The sequence below is a fragment of the Caloenas nicobarica genome, chromosome 4 (genome assembly GCF_036013445.1).
Source record: "Caloenas nicobarica isolate bCalNic1 chromosome 4, bCalNic1.hap1, whole genome shotgun sequence".
Taxonomy (NCBI): domain Eukaryota; kingdom Metazoa; phylum Chordata; class Aves; order Columbiformes; family Columbidae; genus Caloenas; species Caloenas nicobarica.
The window spans coordinates 3,673,204-3,693,950 of NC_088248.1; the positions used below are offsets into that span (position 1 = coordinate 3,673,204).

The 20,747-nt window shown below is 41.3% G+C and overlaps 1 protein-coding gene across 2 annotated transcripts in view; it reads right to left on the reverse strand.

Moving 5' to 3' along the window:
* UNC5C (unc-5 netrin receptor C) overlaps positions 1 to 20,747 on the reverse strand; it is a 230,607-nt gene that overhangs the window by 75,871 nt on the left and 133,989 nt on the right. For both annotated transcript variants that reach the window (XM_065633582.1, XM_065633581.1), the window contains exon 2: positions 4,972 to 5,193. In XM_065633582.1, the coding sequence (XP_065489654.1) occupies positions 4,972 to 5,193 (222 nt within the window). The remainder of the gene's footprint in view (positions 1 to 4,971; positions 5,194 to 20,747) is intronic.

A 20,747-nucleotide genomic window follows, 5' to 3' on the forward strand; every position in this document is an offset into this window, starting at 1 on the left:
AATACAGAGAATCAGGAGGTCAAGAAGAAACAAGAGGTTAAGGAAGGAAGATGTGCAAAGTGGGAACAGAGCACTAAAGAAAAGATCTGTGGGTGACAGAAAATGAGTAAAATGGCATTCCTCTGCATTCCTCTCCATGAGCTGTGCTTACATGGGGGTGAGGAGCACCTGAATTTCATATTTGGGCTCCCAAATTAACTTCTTCAACACTGATATTCAAAGAAGTGCTGTATCTAAAAAGTAGCAGTAGCTTTTCTTATTTATAGCAAATACTAAGAGAAACCAGCACAACTGCTCAAAATGAGAGGCTACATGATGATTGCTGTATAATCAGAACTCCCATCTTAAACAACATCTGAACGAGTTGATATGACTTTTGCCATCTGGGAAATGCAGCCTTCTAAAACGTTGTGTCACTAACACCAAAATAAATGGCTTTCGTGAGACACAGAGAGGAAGATCAAGCCATAGAGCACTGCGTGCTGGAGATTTTTCTGCCTCTGTACATGGTGCCGGTTGCTGTGGAGATTCCCTCACTGCTGTGTTGGCTGCAGCACCTTGTAAGAGCTGGTTTAAAGGCAAAAGGGCAGACGTCAAGCTTTGATCTTTCTGTTGAGAGAGCGACCTATCGAAGACTTATCTAGCTGGGTACCCACTCTCTCGACAGGCTGCCCAACACATTGCTTGAGGTAACAACCTCCGAGTTGTCAGATCAACGCTGACTAGATGTCAAAAGCTCAATCTCCTTTCATCAAATCTGCAAGTCACCTAATAATCTATTAATGGGGAAAGGTAATTGTGGGAGGTAAGCGTGGGGATCACAGCAGCGGCTGTGTAAAGAAACTGCAACAAAGTCATCTCAGATTTCTGCCTGCAATGAAGAGCATATTCATCCACCTCAGTGCCGTTCAATAAACCCTCTTAATCAGATGAAAATCTTATTCTGAGCCAGATCCGAACTTGACCATTTTAATTGATTTGTGAAGTGGGAGATTGTTGAAGGGAAAGTCCTTGGAGCCATCTGTCCTCCTGGCTGAAGGGAGGGTGGCACTGGGGATGCTCCTGGGGGACATCAGGTTTTCTAAGAGCCTCCTTCTGAAGGCAGGACATGGAAAAAGCTCCTTAGCAAAGCCTCTCTCAGCAGTGCCTTTCCTTTGAGATTGCACACATAAGCGTGTTCATTTTTTATTAGCTGGATCCTCAGGCCGGGTTTAAGAGCCCTTATTGTCTTGCTGCTATATGGAAACGCGGAGCAGGTCATCAGCAAACTCCCCAAGCTTTCATCTCCCTATGCATCCCAGCAAAAGGAGACGGAAAGTGTAAGCAAACAATAATGCCAGTGGAATTGCCCAATATGTCTATTTAATTAGCACTTAGAAGAGTCCCAAATGTTGCCTTCTCCTTTCCTGAAGGAGAGGAAAGAAGAACATGTCACTAGCATTGCAGAGGGCAAGAGGGGTTTTATAGATCATTTCACCTTAATAGTCATGGAGAAACTATTGCAATGCAAATCCAAACTGAAAAGACAAAAATAAGGTCCCTGTAGTCCTGATTTTTCTGTTGTACATCACTGGGGCGTGGGGGTTGATTTAGCAGCGTTTAATCCCTCTGGACAAATGAAATGGGTACAGGACACCTATTTTCTTTATATCCACAACTCTCCCACCGCTGCAGAACTGGGGTGTGTCTGAAAATATTTTTCTGTAAAAAGCACACATGCAAAATAAAATATTTTGCCACAGTCACTTTCAGAGGTACAGTAATTTGGAAGATGTGCACAAATTAATGATGCTGTTGAGCTTTCTGCCCTGTGACAATGGAATTTTCTTCCCCCAAAAGCATCGGTTCTGGAGGGTTCCTTTTATTTTCATTGCTGTTATCTTTTATGACAGTCAGTCATAAAGTCAAATGTGTTCCCTCAAAACAACTTTCATCTTTGTTTTTTAAAACCACCGTTCCTATTCTTTACATATATTTTTCCACATTAATAAGAAAATATTCCAGTAAAAACATGAAAAGACCATGCCCTGCCTTGTATTTCACGTACATAGGAAATGAAAGACACAAAGATGTGCAGTAAAGATTTTCAAAGGACCCATTTGAGTTCTTTATGAAAATGCTCAGCTTTTTCCATAAAGAAGAAAAATTTGAGTCTGAGGATTAAAAACCAGAATGTAATGATCTTCTGCGTAAAGCTTGTGGCTTCTCAGACTCAATCATTAGAAATTTTTTTTGCAAGGTTCTCTCTTCAGGCTAATTTAATTAAATAAAGTGGTACTAGAACACCCTGTCACCGTTACTGTTCTCATCCTCTCCAACCAGAAGGCAACAACTCCCACAGAATCCCTGGGCATGTTCTTTACAGCAATGCTTTACCCACTGTTTAAAAATACCCCATCGTGAATATAACTATAACTCTTATTTTGTACCTTCTCTCTGTTAGAAAGAAAAACATATATGTACATAGGAAAAAGACATAAATATTTCTTTTCCCCTCTTAAAAATTAACCTTCTTAATATATTCAACACTTTATATAGCAGCTCTTTTCAAGGAGGGCTCAGCTGCAGTCTCGTTCCATCTCTTGCGCCACTGCTATTGCTGTGCTCTTGTCTCTGGTCTTATCAATGACAGAAACAAATTTGCCTTATAAGAAGAGTTAATCATCTTTACATAGATTTCATTCTTGCGCACAGGCTCAAAGTCCATGAACACATAATCTTTTGCAAATCAAAACTTATTTCTCCCTTTCATGCATCATTTGCAATCCCAAGATGATATATCGCTAGCATCACATCTGTATTTTAGTCCTCTTTCTTCTCAATTACCTATCCTTTAGAAAAGAAAGCATAGCTGACCTTTACATTTTCCCTCTCATATATTTATATTTTATTCTGTTTGTCTTGTTTTCCTTCGCCTTCCTACATAAAGAACTGAGACAGCAAGCCTAGTTCAAAAAGGCAGCAGAAGGCTGTCTCAGCATGGTGCTCCTCTTCACATTTAGGCAGAAGAGACCTTAAGAACAGTAAAACATCAGACAACAAGAATATGCCCAGTTTTCAGTTGCTCAGATTACGACTGACCCTCTGAGCCCTGAGTTACCCATGCAAAAGCCAGATCTAACCTGGTTTGTGGACAATTTCTCCATCCTCTTCAACCACAAGCCTGGAGTCTGTAGCATCACCCTCTACATCGCCCTCACATCCTTATCGCTACGTTAAATACATTGTTTACCCATTTCTGTACTAACTACGCATTCTGAGCCCCAGATTCTCAGCCTGCTCATGGGAAGGTGCACAAACACTGCAGTTGTGACACGCATTAACCAACCTTTTGGGAACAACCAGGTTGACTGACAAATTTAGGTTTTGATGACAGGCTCGTTTTAACAAGCTACTACTGTGGTTGGGCTTGTGGCTCTTGTGCTAATAATCTGATGTGTTCAGCTTTTAACACCCCCCTCCAACTACAGTAGATTATGTTAATCTCTAATTGGATATGGGGTTTGTTTGCATATAATTGCTGCTGTTTGTTATGCAAAACAGTTATCCCCTAAAATATTCAGATGCATCTCTTTTCAAGACTGGCCTTCTACATTTGTAGAATGCAATTTACTCTATGGCGTCATGAAGTTTGTCTACAATTAGTTTTTTGAGAAAAAAAGAATGAATTTTTCACCTGGAGCAAAACATTTTCATGTTTCTGACTGCTGATGTTAATAAAAAACTTAAAAAATTAACACAGTGGTAGCTGCCCTCCTGCTTTTCCTTCATTCCAGTCGACTCCCATGGATAAAAAAACTGAAGATGTATTAAGTGACAATAATTTATTTTTTTAGTTTTTCTGCTGCAGTCAACTTGTTGGAAAAGCCAATTCTTAAAAAAAAATAAGTAGGCCCAAAGTTTAATACAGATTTTTTTCTACAGTCTTTCTTCCTACACACACCTTCCCTTTCTCAAGCTGAGAGCACTACAGTACCGTTAAAAGCTTATGCTTTTGATCTCTGTGCAAATAAATGAGCTGAAACAAATAAAACCCAGTTCACAAGAGACTTCCAAGACATCTGGTGGAGTTATTTTTCTAAGTAATTAGACCAAGTGGTAGTGTATTTCCCAAATGAAAGGTACCTCCTCACTTGGTATCCTGTTATTTCTCAGAGTCATCAAAACAACAGTAAGTCCCATTTCTCTCCTTGCATGTGACCCAAACTCTATTACCAGTCTTTCCAAATGGGAACAATCGTCTCTTTGATTTACGCTAGTTTATAAAGTTTTTAGACCTTTTTTTTTTTGGTACTATGAGGGTCCTATTTTTCTTCCATGGATGTCAGTGGATTTTCTGGTATTGACTGAGGAAGGATGAGGCTTTTGGCTTCTTTTTGTTTTTTTTTCCTTCTCCTTGCTAACCTGCTGCCTACTGTAGTTCTTCTTCACACAGGCTCTACTGGAGCAGGCAGAAAAGTGTAATGGAATATCAGCCAGGTGCTCGCTCTGGATCAACACACTGCTCTAAACTGTGCCCAGGTGTGCTTTCTCCTTTCTTGCCAGAAACTGAGTAAATTTCTCCTTTTCCCCCCATATCTCCCCAAGAAAGCATCATTCTAGGAATAACCCGATTGCTCTTCAGTACTTTGGGGAGAATGTGGTTCTTGGTCTGTGACTACGATCCGGTGCAACCACTGGGAATTTGTGACACTGGGGAAGTGAACAGGGAGTAGACCTGGCTGAGAAAGGAATTCCATTTTGTTTGCGCACAGTTTTCCTGGGGTTTTTTGTTTCAACCTTGGGGTGCTTTACAGTCATGTTTTACTAACTGACCTGGATGCAGACACCACCCCTGTGCTATGACAGATACAGAATTCATAGCTGTATCAAGAGTAAAGTAGTTGCCATACGAAATAGCCGGTAGATCACAAGAGTGAGCTTGATATTGCTTTTTAATTCTTAACCCTCCATGACATAATGCCAACTCACCAGAGGTTTCATCTACTCTCTCATCCACCACATGGTCCTTCTGATGAACCCACTCACTGTTGCACTTAAAATAGATCTGCGTGGCTGGGCTTGCTTTGCAGTACAGGTTCACGGGCTTGTTCTTCACAATGTAAGCCTCTTCAGGTTCGATGAGGAAATGGGGCAATGGCTCTGGAGGATCAGACGGAAAAGTTTCTGGAAGCTCATGAAAAAAATCATCATCTGTAGAGAAGAGACAAAAAGGGCAAGTGAAACAACCAAAATTTACCTGGCAAAGATTTACAGTCACTTTCTGAAAATTTCAAAAGGAAAGTACTTTTTGAATAAAATGTTATCTTAGGAGCATTCTTAGACAGGGGCTTAAATGCAATGTTGTTTTCAGACTAGAAGAAATCTTTCTTTACATCCTGACCTCTCTTTCCTCTATGTGATGTGACAGGACGTGTCACATTCACATGACTGGAAACGGTCCTTTGTTATCATCGCTGGCAATACTGGCAATAAAACATTATGTTAGCACTTGGGAGAGTTGCCTGCAAAACCGTAAAAAGAAATAATAGAAACTTTTGGAGGCTTCAAGGTCACAGTTTTTAATAGTGACTTATCGCACTGTTTAATCAAGTGCATGCACACAGCTAGCATGGGCTGAGGCTGTTAAAAATAGGAAATAGTGCCTTTCGTTTCAGATAAGCAATTTGATATCTGCTCTGAAGGCAAAAGACTAAATGCAAGTCCAGTCTATGCCTCTTTGTTCATATCCCGACTCCCTTGCTTGGATTGCTAATGGAGGTGCTGAGCTGTGCTTTATCTGCACCGTCTGTGCTACACTGGTCTACGCAGTCCTCACTACAAAGAGGAATTGGGAGCTGGGACATGAAGCAGAGCAGCCGTGAGATGGTAACATTTAGGGCCAACACAGATAGATGCTATTGACTTAACTAACCTCTGCACCTCTCTGGTGCTGCTGGTAATGAGTAAAATGGAAGCAAGAATCCTGGAACCGGGGGAAAATGACTGAATGTGATGCGCAGGAGGCAGTGCTGAAAACACCTAACACACACACTTTCCTGCCTCCCTCCCTCTTCACGATTCTCCCTTTACCATCCGTCTGCCTCTTTCTACAAAGTCTTCCACATCAGAAAGCATCAATTCAGCAGAGAAACATCATCATCCCATCCGCCTCCACACCTGCCGTCAGTGCACAAGAATATCCAAGATGCTCCCAGCAGCAAAGGGGTGGGGGACACCAAGTACTCGTAGATCCACCAGCAGCAAGCTGACAGTCCCGACGGCCTCATTCCATCTCCCCCTTTCTGCCTCTGAAGCAGCTGTCGTTGTGCACAGTGACGGACACTGCTGACAATCAATAAAACACCAAAAAAACATCAAACTAAAAATACTGGGAAAGGCTGGCTATCTTCTCCCTGCCAGTCTTCGTGAAGATGAAATGTCAGACAGCTACCTGCCCATACCTGAGATGTGCCTGAGCAGGCTGTGTCCAGAATTACAAGAGGCATGGAAAGCTCTCCTTCCAGCTACTGCTTTTGCAGAAAGACAAGAAAGAGCAGTAACAGATGAAGGAGGCAAGAGGGAGAAGGTAACATGGTGCCCATTCATGTAGCTAGACTGTATGTCTTTATCAGTGGTGGGAAAACCTTACAGAGCAAAAGATTTCGTGAGTATCTTGAACTCTTTATAAAGAGAGCGTATGTTCAACGATTGTTTGTTGTTTGCTTGTTTTCTTCATATTAACTTAAAAATATTCCTGGTCATTTAGGTGTTTCATTTTACAAACAGTCCTAACTTGCTACCACATCACTCCCTGAGAGTAAATAGAACTGAACTAGTTCAGTGATAGAAAAAAGGGCCACTAAATGAGGCCTGACAGTTTTCTAGCGAAGGGAAAATTTGTGACACACTATAACAACCCAGTTTCCATCTCCAACTAACAGTTTCCAAATACTCAAATTTAATTTTTTCACTTTCCCATCCTTTTTTTTTTTCTTTTTTTCTGTGCTTTCCTTTTCACTCTGACCACATCACCCTCCTTTTCCTGCAATCCCATTTCCCCTTCCCATTAGGTATTTCTTCCTTGCTCCATTTTGCTCCCCAGTTTTTTCCAAGGAGAAAGATGAGTTACAATAAGTTAATGGGAGTCATGACAGCAAAATATGCCTGAACTGAAGCAAGAGGCTTTTCAGCATTCCTCAACCCCTTCTATCCAGATCTCCCCGTCTTCCCCGCTCCCTCGCTCTCACACCCGCTGCTGTATAGACATCCACAACACAGAAACATTAGAGATGAATCATTTCCCCTGAATTGCCACAGAACGTATCTTTTTCTTCTGGTCATTTAATTGCAAATCAGTGAGCAGACAGATGGAAACTAACAAAGCACACATATGTTTTATAATTAAACAAGTACTGCTTCACTAATTTCTGGTGACTGGAAGAACAAATGTATTTATTTTCACCACTAGATTTCTGCATATTATCAAAGACAATACTTATGCTGCCTGACCAATTAACTGCATCTTATCAAAGATGTAACTAGAAAGTCTAAAAGGAGGGAACAGCAAGCCGCAGAAGAGAAAAAAAAAAGGTGGGTTTAAAAATGATTTCTTTAGTCAGCCTGGAGAACGTGTGTGGGCTTTGGCTTTCCCTCCTGAAGGTAACTGCTTCTAATGTTTAAATATTATTTTTGTGTTAAAGTGGATTCACTGTACTGCCCAGTACACAACAACCTAGTCTCACATTTCGATTGTGGCGATGGCTATTTCCACCAGCCTGGCATTCTGAGGTCGGGTACAAACCTGTTTTCTCACTGGCTTCTTGCTATAATTCCACCCCACTCTTTCTAGGCAATAATAAATTCTGATTTTATTTTTCCGCACTCCTTCTCATTGCTATTGAGAGGCATCTGAACTGCTCTTAAATGTTAGGGATATAGATGGAAACCGTTCACAAACTGTCACACGAAGGGTATATAGAGGCTGTCTTATCTCTGGAAACTGGCATTTTAAACCTGCATTTCTAGAATAAATTTAAGATCGTAGCTAAGACGGAATTTTTGGGCTTTCTGAACAGGAGTATGTTCATTCAATCTCTGCCCTCGCACTGTTGCTATCATAGCAACATCCAAGTCAATTTTTTCCCGTGCAAATTCTCAAGAGGAAAATCCAGAATACAAGCAGGACTGGATTTTTCCGTGTTTGGCAGGAAAAAATCCCGATCACACTGCAAAGCTAGTCCCGCCTCCATTAGCATTCAGTGCTCCTTGCTCCTGCTGTTCACTGCTGAAAGGTAACAGGCTTTACCAGCCCGTGTGGATCCCAGCGGGAAGTCACTTGGTGCTCCCCGCATTCCCCAAAGAGATGGGGACTGATATACTTTTATGCTTGCGGCAACCAGCGAGTGTAATCGTAATGGCACCATAATTATAGAACAAAATAGTCTGAAAAATCCAACAAAGATATTTAACTGTGAAAATGTCAATATAGGATGTTGGACTGTGTTGAGATTCTTGCAACTCTCTACAAAACGAAGCAATCTCATTAATCTGTGTTTTCAGAAGGCCACAGTTTATAACAACCTAATAAACACTTCCCATCAAAGCCTCTCCTGACCAGCTCTGGTTAAGTACAGGTCATCCCTCTGTCCATACAAAGACCAAATCCTGACCTAGGTTTTTCAAGGATGATTGAGTTACAACCATGTGGCCTGCTGGGCCTGTTTCTGTAATTCAGGTGGAGTTTTCCTCTCTTTGTGTGCTCCCTTGCTTGCCTGAGACTCTGATCTGAATCTACGCGATGGTTATCACTGGTTATTTAAAATGTTCATCTCCCAATGGTGCAACAAAGCAGCAAACTTTATACATCTCTCATTTAACTCTCCTAAGGAGTTAGACATGTCTTTTTTATTTCTCTCTGGAGCGAAAAAGCTAATTAAACCATTTGGGAGCGATCTGAGAGTGTAGATACAAACACTAAAACCCCACGTACCTGATTTCCAACCATTACGTCAGTGTCACGTGCAGCAAGCTCCTCTTACAACCTTGATCAAATGCAAATACGAGGCACACAACGATCTCCCCTGTTGTAACAAATCCCGTCTGTGCTCCACAACTTTGAGCTGCAAGTTTACTTCTGCAGTGTGTCACATTCATCTTTATTTTCACATAATAAAGTGCGCAGCCCATCTGTTGTTATTGATTGATTTATATTAGCAAGACAAAAGACCTGATTAATGGTACTGCTAAACTGATTTCACTCATGCAATTCATTCATATTAAGAAAATAAATTTTAAAAATCCATTTCAATTTATAACCTTACTTTGGAGTTTTTATTTTAGTTGCTGGCCCAAATAGAGGTACAGTCTCTTATTTGCCTTCTGCATTATCTGACAACTATATATATTTTTAAAAGGCAAGTCAAATGCAAAATATATAGGAACAGGTGAAGTGTCACAGAAATCAGCACTGAGATAAGCTGGAATGGACTGTCACACATAGGAATTTTAGTTTAATTTTAGTTCAGTTTTCTTTTAAGATTAAACAAATCTTTGCCTAAGTCAGGAACCTTTTGGTGTTAGGAAAGGTCTTTCCTCTTTTCATGCATTTGTTTGTAAAACTGTGCACATTATAGCTCTTCATGCATAACAAGTGAAAAAGGAGATTTTATGGTATACTTCCTTTTTTATGGACTAGTATCCTCACTCTAATCTGTGGCAGGAAAATATTGTGCTCTGTACACCAATCTATTCATCTCTAGATCACTAGTTTTATTGCTATATATCAAGCTTTAATTCTCATCAACCCAGAATATAACTCACTATATTTCTGAACTGCAAGACTTAAACTATTATTGCTTAGATTATAATATATTGGACCATTATCTCATTGTAAGAGACCTGAAGCAAATTCTTCTCAAATGGAATTTACTTCAGAATGATTCAAGAGCAATTTAAAATGAATGGCTGCAAAGCTAATTCCATTTGCATTTGGATGCCCATCACTCGCCAAGATCATTCCCCATGAATCGCAAGAAAGGCAGCTGGAGTTAAGTGTATGGATGGGAATTCTGTTCAGGTTTTTAATGCTATGATTAAAAAGCTTTCTAGAGCAACAAGTACTGTTTACTGTAAAATTAACAGCAGGTGCTAGCTCAGTAAGACAGCTTATCAGGTTGGAGGCAAAGGTTTGGTTTAGAAGCCACACATTTTCAGGAAGGGAAAATTGCTCTGCTGAAAGTCCTTTGCTTACGGGGTTTTCTGTCCTGTCATAGTGCCATGAAATGGGAAGCAAGACAGCAAAAAAACCCTGTGTGTCATTACAGCCTGTGTCCACCTTAGAGCCTTGCATTACCCATGGAGCTACGAACCCCAAATCAGACCAAACTGAATAAAAAATGGGAGAAAACAACACTTCGCTTGTAGCTGAATTCACTGCAGGCCTTTACGTTCATAAAGACAAGGCTTGGTTTTGTGGCAGCCCACAAACGAGATGCTTGCTGAACCTTGCTGAACTCTCGGGAGAGCAAGGTCAAGGGAATTTCAGGCTCAAATTTACTGAGCACCCACAAAATGAAATGCTCTTTTCAGCAAGGAAAGCAGAGTGCAGGCATGGTCTGGGAAAAACAATAGAGAAATCGAAAGGGCATGCAAAATTCATCTTTTTTTGGGTGAGAAAAAAAGTCTGGAAACAGAATAAATAAAGTCTGCAAAGAGGAATGAACTTTCCCTGCCCCTGCGATGTCTTGGTGAAGACTGTCCTAGTAGATCTCAGCTTAACACCACATCCCAGGGAGGTCGAATGCAAACTTTGCATGCACTTAGAGACCAAGGAAAATATCCACATGGCTGTGCTGGTAGAGTTCGAGCAGTTTGGCTGCATATCATTGCTAGTTCTGTTTTCTCTGAGACAAATGCAGTATAAGAACAGCGGTGAAGCTTCAGGTTCAGATCACAAGTTTTTGTGTCCTGCCTGTAAAACCGAAATGTATTTTTTTGCGTTTTGGATTCTAGCTTGTGATGGGTCTGTATGATGACACGAGACCCCTTCCTAACCACCTGCAAAGCAAGGTCTAATTTGAAACATTTCTGCCCCTGCTGCCATTAGTAGTCATAATAGTCGACACGGGGTCAAAAAATTATTAAACCTCTGAGGAGCATCATTTCCTCTTCAGTGTTAGACTTCACTTTCCTTTGACACATTAGTCCTGAAGCAGCTCCAGGCTCTTGACCCCTCCTTTAACCCTGATAACTAATTAAAGATGGACAAGGCTTAGACTGAAATACTTTTTGTTAAACATATTCATTCTCAAGTCCCCTTCAGGCACGCTTTGTCAGACAGGACAGATCCTGCCATATTTACATGAACATGAAAGTAGGTGCCTGTTACCATAATACGAAAAATCTCTTTTTACAAGACCTAATTTAACCTTTGTGGTTAGATGGTAGGATGCATTTTATAGCGCATAAAACATATTCTCCACATAGGCTGGAAACAAGTTTCCTGGATATAGTCCAAAACATACAATTCAGGAAAAAAATCAAGGATAATTAACTCTCTATGTATTTTTAGAATTTAAAGTTCAGACTCAGGTTCTTCATCTAACTGCTGTTTCAACAGTGCAAATGTGGTGTCTCGAATACAATGAACAAATGAAGAGTTGATACTCCCTTTTCTCGCATGTCGTGTGCCAGGAACAACGACAGAGCTCAGGCTAGAGAGTTGTCAGCTATAGGCAGATATATCTTAAGGTCAGTGGTAAATAACATCACACAGCACAAGGTGGTTTAATACAGACAAATCTGTGTGCAATGCGTTGTTGATGGTTGGGGCACAATGAAAGGAGTCCCACGCTGCTGGCTTGAGAACTGAGCTGTAACTGAATGTCGTACTTTGTAAATACTTTCTTAGCTTTTAAATTTGTTTCATATTAATAATTAAGCTTGCCTCTTGCATCAATATGTTAGAGCTAAAATGTCAGTCCTTCGGTCTTAGCAAGAATGGCTATTTTTATCCTTACTTTTCCCATGATTAAAACTGCTGCAGAGCTCTGCTCCCAGATTTTGAATGCTTTCAATGCAAGGATTTTTCTCAGCAAAGAGCGATGATCCAACATCTCATGATTAATAAAACTGAGGTCTAGCGGGATGTCATAGATCTTAATTTCATGAGCTATTTGAAGCGTACAGTTAATCTAGTTAGTGGGATCACTCCATCCCAGAGAAACACAGGACTCTCGCCTATACCTCAAATAATAGCTCAGTCATACAGCCACCTGGTTGAGGCATCGAGCTGAGACCCAGGGGACAGATATTCTTGTGTGACCTTGGGGAAATCTGCATTGCTGGGTACAGGGTCCAATCTGGAAAATGGATACAGATAGTAGCCTAATAGGTAGCACTCTAATTCACTACCTTCGAACTGAATAAACAACTCAGTACTTAGATTCTTCCTTCAAAAATTCTCTAAAATACCTGTCAGCATGATCTACTAAACAGCCAACAACAGTTACACGAAGGACCGCAAACAAATCGACATTTATGAAATTATTAGGGAACGATGTCTGGCTGCCTTGGAGCTGATGCAAGTTTTGTGGCTGTTCTTCCATTGTTTGGATGGAATGGTTGAGGAGCAGGATTTGGAGCAGGAGCCTGATCGTGGGTGCATGGAGGGCCCTCTCCATGGGCCAGGGGCAAGCTGGTGAGACTGCTGTCCTGAGACTAACGTTAGACCTCATCAACATCTACCTACACATTACTTTCTTCCATGGATCTTAATGAGATTAGTATTTGCCTGGTGCTGGTTACCTAATTTCATCCACAGCCGATTTTTCAAGAACCATAAATTATTTTGTATGAGGCTGATTTATCCCAGAAGTCCAAATTGAATTAGAAATCCATTAGCTAAATTCTATGCAGGAGCTTCTGGGGAGAAGGGGAAAGGGAGGGGGGGAATCTGGGAATCTAAGCAGCAGATGTGGAAAAGTGGGGAAAAAAAAAAACCCTTAAAAGAAGCAGAAAATGAATAGAAAAGATAAATATCTTCTTATTGAATTAAGCACCCAGGTATTTAGGGAGCCAGATGGAAGAAAACAGATTATTGCCTAGGATCAGAAATATCACTCAGACATTTATTTATTTATTTTGACTAGCGATTGGTTTTGTAAATGCATGAGACTCTGTAAGCAGATAAAAAAGCACTGGTTCACTTGGATCTCATGGTCACATTCATGAAAATAAAAGACTTTGTGTACTATATATACTCATAAAGCTAACAATAAGGTGTTGAACCAAATCTTCACATAAAATAATCAAATGTATTCCTCCCTCTGAGGGAAAATGAAAGCAAGAAAGCCTTATTTACTTTGGAAACATACAGGATGATTTAATCAGCCATCACCCTCCATGCAGAGTTTGCTTATTTGAGGAGATGCACGGACAATGTACCTCTTTGAGCACACATTTATTTCCAGGAGAACACATCTCTCCTCTCGCCACTCCACCCCCACCGTCAGGAGACTCCGCAAATGAAGGATGATGGAAGGAGAACGCAACTAGTTCACCGACATTAACACCCACGCTGCCGTTTTCTAAAGCTGGAAACTGTGCTGGACGGATCCCGGGGCCCACAGAAGGAAACTGCAGTACAGTCCCTCTCATACAAGTTCCAGAAACAGTCTGCATCCACACAGTTATTTCAGGAGTCCCAAAGAGGTCTGAAGTATTCACTTATAGACTGGAAATTTCCCCCTGCAGTGACTAATTTCATTCATACCCACTTCCTAAATCTTACTGATTTCTTACTCTCAGACTCTCTAACAATTAAAAACAAACAAACGAAACCACACACACTAAAAAACCCAACCCAAACAACAACAACAAAAGCTCAAACAAACAAAATTCCACCACCTTCAAATTCAAACAGTAATCTGAGCCAACATGCTCCTGGCTTTTCTTTACCTCCAACTCAACCTTCAGCTTAAGTGCCTGTGATATATCGCCCTTTCCATCATCAGGAGCACCCAAGATAGCTCGAAGAGAAGCTGTTGAGACCAGAGAGCCAATGTGCAGTGCCTATGGGAAGCTCTGACATGTGCCATCAAATTTCTTCTGGATGCCAGAATGTAAAACTCCAGTACCAGCAAAGTACGTGGTCACCTCTCCTGGGCACCACCCTTTGCTTCCAAAACTTTTCAAGTTCACTCCGTGGTCACTAACAAGAAAAAACAAAAAAGGGAAGAAAAAGAAAAGGAAACCTTCTGAATACTAAGTAATCACAGTTATGAATGGCGATGGTAGTTAGAGGCATCCCCACCAAGTGGTGAGAACAGACCCAGCACTGATGTTTTGTGGAAAGACAGGTAGTGCCGATGTTCAGAGATCGACAGCTGAAGTTGAACTCCTGGATCTATCACACACTGACTTGCTTCCCTTCCTTATCTGTGAATAGTTTCTTGTCTGCCATATCCATTTTTAATGCAAGGTTCCTACAGGGACTGATATCTCAGCCGAAAATGCCACTGGAAGTGGCGCTTCCGATCCTGAGAAGCAAAAGCTTTGCTACCAAGTTTCATTGCCATTTCTCGTCAGTGCTGTGAACTGGTTTGGACTAAATCAGAAGCACTCCGAAACTCAACCTATAGGTCAGATAACAACGATATTGCATTTCAATAGCTGAAAGCACGCACGCAGAAACAGAGCGAAAAGGCGGCTTGAAGTGTTTCTGGCTTGACCTGCTCTAGCAGCAGGGATGAGAAATGCTGAGAGATATCTATGCCTATCTTGTGGATGCCACAGAGGCAAACGCACTGCATAGCGCTCAGGACAGTATCGTTTAGCCAGCGATAAACCAGCCCTTAAATGTGCCTTGCCTGTGCTGGGACACATGGTCGTTTATACCTGCCATTGTGTCTAAAGAAAGCGGTATCGTTCAATAAAAGCCCAGATTGTTCCGAGAAATCACATCTGTTTGTATCTCAGTCTAGTCTAAAACTGTAAATCTTTAAGGTCCCGACTCTCTGCACCAGTAACTTTGCTGCCTGTGCCAGAGCCTTGGCCCTGAGCAGAAGCAAATGGGTTCCTTTGGTATTGATTTTTGAAATACTCAAAAAGACAGCACAGCAATGTTAACGAATGAATCCAAAACTTCAAGAAAAAGAAACATTGTAGAGGAATAATGGAAATGTAATTGATTTGCAGGATTGCTGGACATGTTTTGTGTTGCTGTATCATATTTATTTATTCAGCACTCCTCAGCAGGTCAGCGTGAAGCTGAGGAGCAATGAATCAGTGCTCTTATCTCCCTCCCCATCATCCCCAGCCTTTCTGAGGAAACTGATACCCGGCCCCATCTGAATCTATCGAGTCCTGATCATAAACGTTGTCACTAGAGAAACACAGACCTAAGCTATTTGACTGTTTGAGCATAAAACATACATATTTCAATTCCACTTTCTGTTTTCTCATCTCTGACCTTCTTCATCCCTTTTCTTGGGTTTTCTGTCCTTTCTTTTATTCCAAGTTTTATCCTCCTCTTTATTGCCTCTAGGCTCTCTACACCCTTTTTTTTAATTCCACATCCCTCCCATCCTTTTCTCCTCAAGTTCAGCAAATCTGACTGGCCATGAATGTCCCTATGTTGTTTCAAATGGATAAAGATTAATAGCCCAGAAGTGGAGAAAGAGCACGACTGAGGGCAGAAATCTCACAAAATCCAGCATCAAACCTAAACAGTTGTACTTACTTTTGTAACTATCAAGGATAATTAACTACAGACCTACTTTACCCATATCAGTCCAAAATCCACCCATCTATGCAATAGTAATAATATTCTAATATTTAAATAACGCAAGACGTAATCCTGCTTGATTCTAGTGTTTAACCAGAGACTACAGTTTAAAGTGGTTCTCCAGTTAGTTTAAACACCTTTTTCTGTTCTTCTTTTGGCAAAATTGGCTTGAGCAGCACAAGTTCATTTTGACATTAGGTAGCCCTATTCAGCAGGTTTCTGATTTGTGATCAGTAGAGCACAGTAGCATTAAATCAAACATCTGTAAATATATGGTAGAAGGTCACATTCTGTGATTGGGGCAAAAAGGGTGGAAAACATATAACATTAATTATTAGACACAGTTTGTGAAGGTTTTACACCAAACAGGTCATTTGCAATGGTTCCATTTCACTCTCTGAGACGCTTTTCCTTTTAAGTAGCAAAATCACAGCACATAAGCAAATTCATATCTAAATTAAAACAGCAGCTGTGTAGAAATTGTATGCAAGAAACCTCAGAAGCTCATTGCTAATACTCAAAGCTAGGCATGTATTTTGGTTGGATTCCCACTGTACTCAGTACTGATGCCAAAACACATTATGGCACAGCTGAAAACAGGTATTGTATGAGCAAAGCAGTCAGCATTTTGCCTCGGAGCCTGGGCTGTAATGAACAAAATGTAATGAACAAAATCTCTATTAGCTGAGCTGCTTCTTGGCCAAGTCTACTTCAGCTATCTGGAAACGTGGAGTGCACTGTCACCCTGTCAACACTAACCTGAGCAGAGCACTTCCCATCACTGTAAATTAACCTGAATTTGCCTCCTCCCACCCTAAAACCCCCCCACTATTACATTAATCTCTGCCAATACGCTGAAGTTAGACTGCTCTGCATGATTTCCTGACAGCTGGAGCTGGTGCTGGAGCTGTTTTTTAAGTGACTTGTTCTCTTCCAGAATCGTCCTTCCCATGTAGGACAGTCAACACTCTGGGCAGGTGAGCAGAAACTCAAAGGATTGGGAAGTTGAATAGGAAAGGACTATTTTGCACACAAGCCAGACAGCAGATGGATGAGGATGCTGGGGATACCTCTGAAGTGGGTACGGTACATCAGAGTGTAATGGATTATCAGCCTGTTTCTCCACCGCCCCACACACTGCAGCTTCTTTCAAGCCCTGAGGATCTCCCCCGTAGCACCTCTCGGACCCTGTGACCTTCAGGCTTGGAAAGGGGATGTCCTGCAGCATCCCCACCACCTCCATGGTTGTCACAACCACCTGGAAAAATGTCATTACCCCAAGAACATGCCTAATGTATCCAAAGGTAATCTTGGACACAGAAGGAGGGAGGACTAGGTAGCAATAGTGGCAGAGAACAAGTTGCTGTACATGACAGTTCATTTCTGGATAGCTGAGGAGATTAATGCCTTCACCTGCTGCTCGTGTGTTACTGTCCCCAGCCATACAGAGATGAAATGCTGTCATGTACAGCAACATGCTCTTCATTGCTCAAGCGGAGAGAGCTCATGCCGTGACTGCTCTCCTGAACCCTAACCCATGGTGCAGAATGTTTAATTAAGGAAAGCACAAATACAAAGCATGCATCGTATTTAAATTCTGTACTGTAAATGCTACATCTGCAAACAGCTTGAGGAAAAGTGGAAGAACTGATGCAGCCATAATCTTAGCACAGGTCACAGCAGTCAGCTATGAAGTCAATCTTCTCTTTGCTAAATTAATGACATCAAAGAATATTGTTCCAATCTTTCTCCATATTTGTCTCACTTTCCCTGGTTGTGTTACTGCTCTTATCATTCGCCATTTCTAATATCTCCTTACAAATTAAAAATAACTATTTCCCTGATACATTTGTTTGAAATTCGTATTTGTATCATGTATAAGTACTAGAAAGAATGCTAGGCTGGTTGCTCCAACACCTAAAACCAGACATATCAAGGAGTTTCTGCAAGTGCACAGTGATCCTGAGTCCCTGCCAGAGAATGTGTCCATCTCGCTGTCAGCAATGCTCTCATGCATCCTGGAGACAACGATGGGTGGTTTTGTTTGGGTGGTATTTGTTTGCTTGTTTTTGTTTACAGCGTCAGGACACTGTTAGACAGGAATCTGGTTGAATCAGGAGCCAAACTTTTCTGAAATCTTAGTCTAGTCTTCACTCTTCCAGATCACCCCTTGTCATCGCTTGGACAAACTGTTCTAGGGGTAGGGGTTGTCACTTTGTGCTGAGATTTTTGTCATGGCCTAGAGAGTTTCGGCTCAATTTTTCCTTTAAAGCAGTTTGTCTAGCTTTACTAGACTACTTTAAAAGATCAAACTTTATCTCTGAAGTAATCCAACTCCTGGCCTCACTGCTGAGGCTGCAAATTGTGACCAATCTAGATGCTGAGACTCATGCAGCAGAAAGGTGTTAGTGGGAAAGTCAGCAAGAGCACAAGTCAACTTCACAACTCTCAGGTATCATTCGACTTCTAGAGTAAGAACTTTTATCTTTAGCAATCTCAGAATATAAATTAACTAAAAAATAAACCATCTTGCTGTCCTCTCCTCTTCCAAACAGGTCCTTTCCAGTTGGTTGTTTCCACCTACCCTCTGCAAGTCAGAATACAACTCAGCCTGTAATTCTCATCTAAACAAATGTTTGTCAATAAAGTTCATAAAACTACCCAAATATCTAGACCCCAGTACATACACACGGACCTTTTCTACCATTAAACTCCAGCAGGGTACACGATTTTGATTGGTACATCAGTGTCATGATAGAGTCACAGCTCAGGGGGGGTTCCAGCTGTTCCTGCAGTCAGAACAACTCACAGTTGACAGTTTGGAGACTTGGGGGTTCTAAATATATTTGGGGAATAGAGATATATTTAGCTATATATAGATAAAGAGATGCTTTTCTTTAAAAAGAATAACTAATTTTTTCCTTCCAAAAATCAAAACCTTGCAGCATAATAGGTATTTTTAAGCTTGTATTTACTGGCCTTGCAGCTGCTTCCACTAATGTCATAAGAAAACAACGGCCTTCATCAAGAGTAACATTGATTCCTTTATTTGGTACAATTTTCTCAAATTATTTACTTCTAGACTTATTGTCTCATCAGCTATATCCATCCATTTCTCTTGTTTCCCTGCTTCAGGGCTTCCTTATCTTATTTCTGGGACAATTCAGATTTCAACTGCTTAGATATAGATATTAGTCAGCCTTATATACTGCATAAATACCCCTGTTTATGTACACCAGCAACCTTACAGAGATGATGGAGAAGGCAAAGCATCTTAACTCAGGAAACACCCACATGGATCTTGATAGGCTGTGGACTGGGAAAAGAAAATCTTTTTCATCTGTTGTGGACATTGCATTTCTATGAACATGAAGTTGCAGCATCTTCTGTTTCCTCTAGAGGGGCAACACAGGTGCCACAACATCATGGGACCTTTGAAGACATGTGGGCCAAGAGATTTGATGCCATTCTGTTTATCTTCTCCTTTGCCTATAAACTCGAAGGACTGTAATAGCGTAAATGTAACCTGAAAGAGCCATCAGATACGTAACAGCTCTTCAGCCAAATCCATCTGCCTGAACTTGCTCCTTTCCTTGTTGGGAAAAACACATCACTGTAATTATTTCTAGTATAGAATTCCTCCCCACATTCAGTTTTCTGACCACAATCCTCCCGAGAAGAAGTGACCCAATAGAATTAAATTTAAAAAGAAAAAAAAAAAAAGAGAGACTATGTAAACTGGAGAAAATTAGCATGCAATAAGCCATTTCTTCCTGTCAATTTTATCATCTCCCTTTATTAACAGATTTGTTTTTGAAGCAATTATACACATGCAATTCATTTGTGGCGTCTCTTTCCTTGCCTCCTGACATAACCATTATTAGGGCTGTCACAGCTGATGGGCTGACAGCTACAGACAGACAGTTCTGCAGAGTCCTGGTACTGCCAGTCAATACCAGCCACATAATAACACCACAGCCTGCAAGCTGCCTATTATTTATCTTGCAGCAACTGTGCTGAGAACAGTTCCTGCAGAATTTCAGCAGAAGCAGGGGAGATGGAAGATGGTCTTCACGTGCTCCCTGCATCACATGCGAGCCACAGCCACTGCTATTTCACGTTTCCTTACAAGCGGGTGCCTGCCGTGACTTGTGCTAAGCTCTCAGCAATCCCCGTTACAGCCCCGGCCAGTACCTGGTGCTCTTCAGAAATGATTCAGGAATATTCCTGCAAATGTATGGTACGGTGCTGTGGGTCCTCTCTCTCTCAAGTGAGCTGAGTATGCCCTGAGGTTTGCAAAACTAAATGCAACCCAGCTGCCTGGCTGAATTTCCCTCCCGGCGGAGAGTGAAAATTGGCAAAGCCGTCCGTTAATATGAAGAACCTGCAAGAGCGGGGCCGGGAGTGCCAGCACTATTTTTCAATCCTTATGGAACATTTGATTATCATTGCTGTAAAGCATACTGTATGCTGACTATATCAATTTTGCCAGGAAATGTGCAAGCACGCTGTATTACAGCTATCAACAGCTGTGTCCCACGCTGCAATGATATCTCAATTCTCTGTGCAAGGATGCGCCAGTCAGACTTTGTGCCTGATGCGCGTCCCTTATTGGCTTTCCCTGTGTTCTCAATGTCCTAAGTGAGGACAATGTGAAGCAAGATCCTGCCGGGCATGGAAAGGAAGATTTAATATCTCACACAGGAAACAAGCCCAGCCCAAACAAGCCCCCAGTTATGTGATGTTATAACATAAACCTGGTGGCAAAGCCCTAAAGGGAAGGAAGCTGAGCTATACAACAGATGTGTACACAGGGCTTATGAGGTCAATCCCAGCTCTGCCATAGACAACTTGAGTAACCATGGGCAAGCCATTCGGTCCGTAGGATTGTAGCAGTAATCTTTATTCCTTCCACTCTTATTTTACTTCTTAATGTTTTAAAGTCTTGCACGGACAAAGATGACCTTTTGCTACATTCACG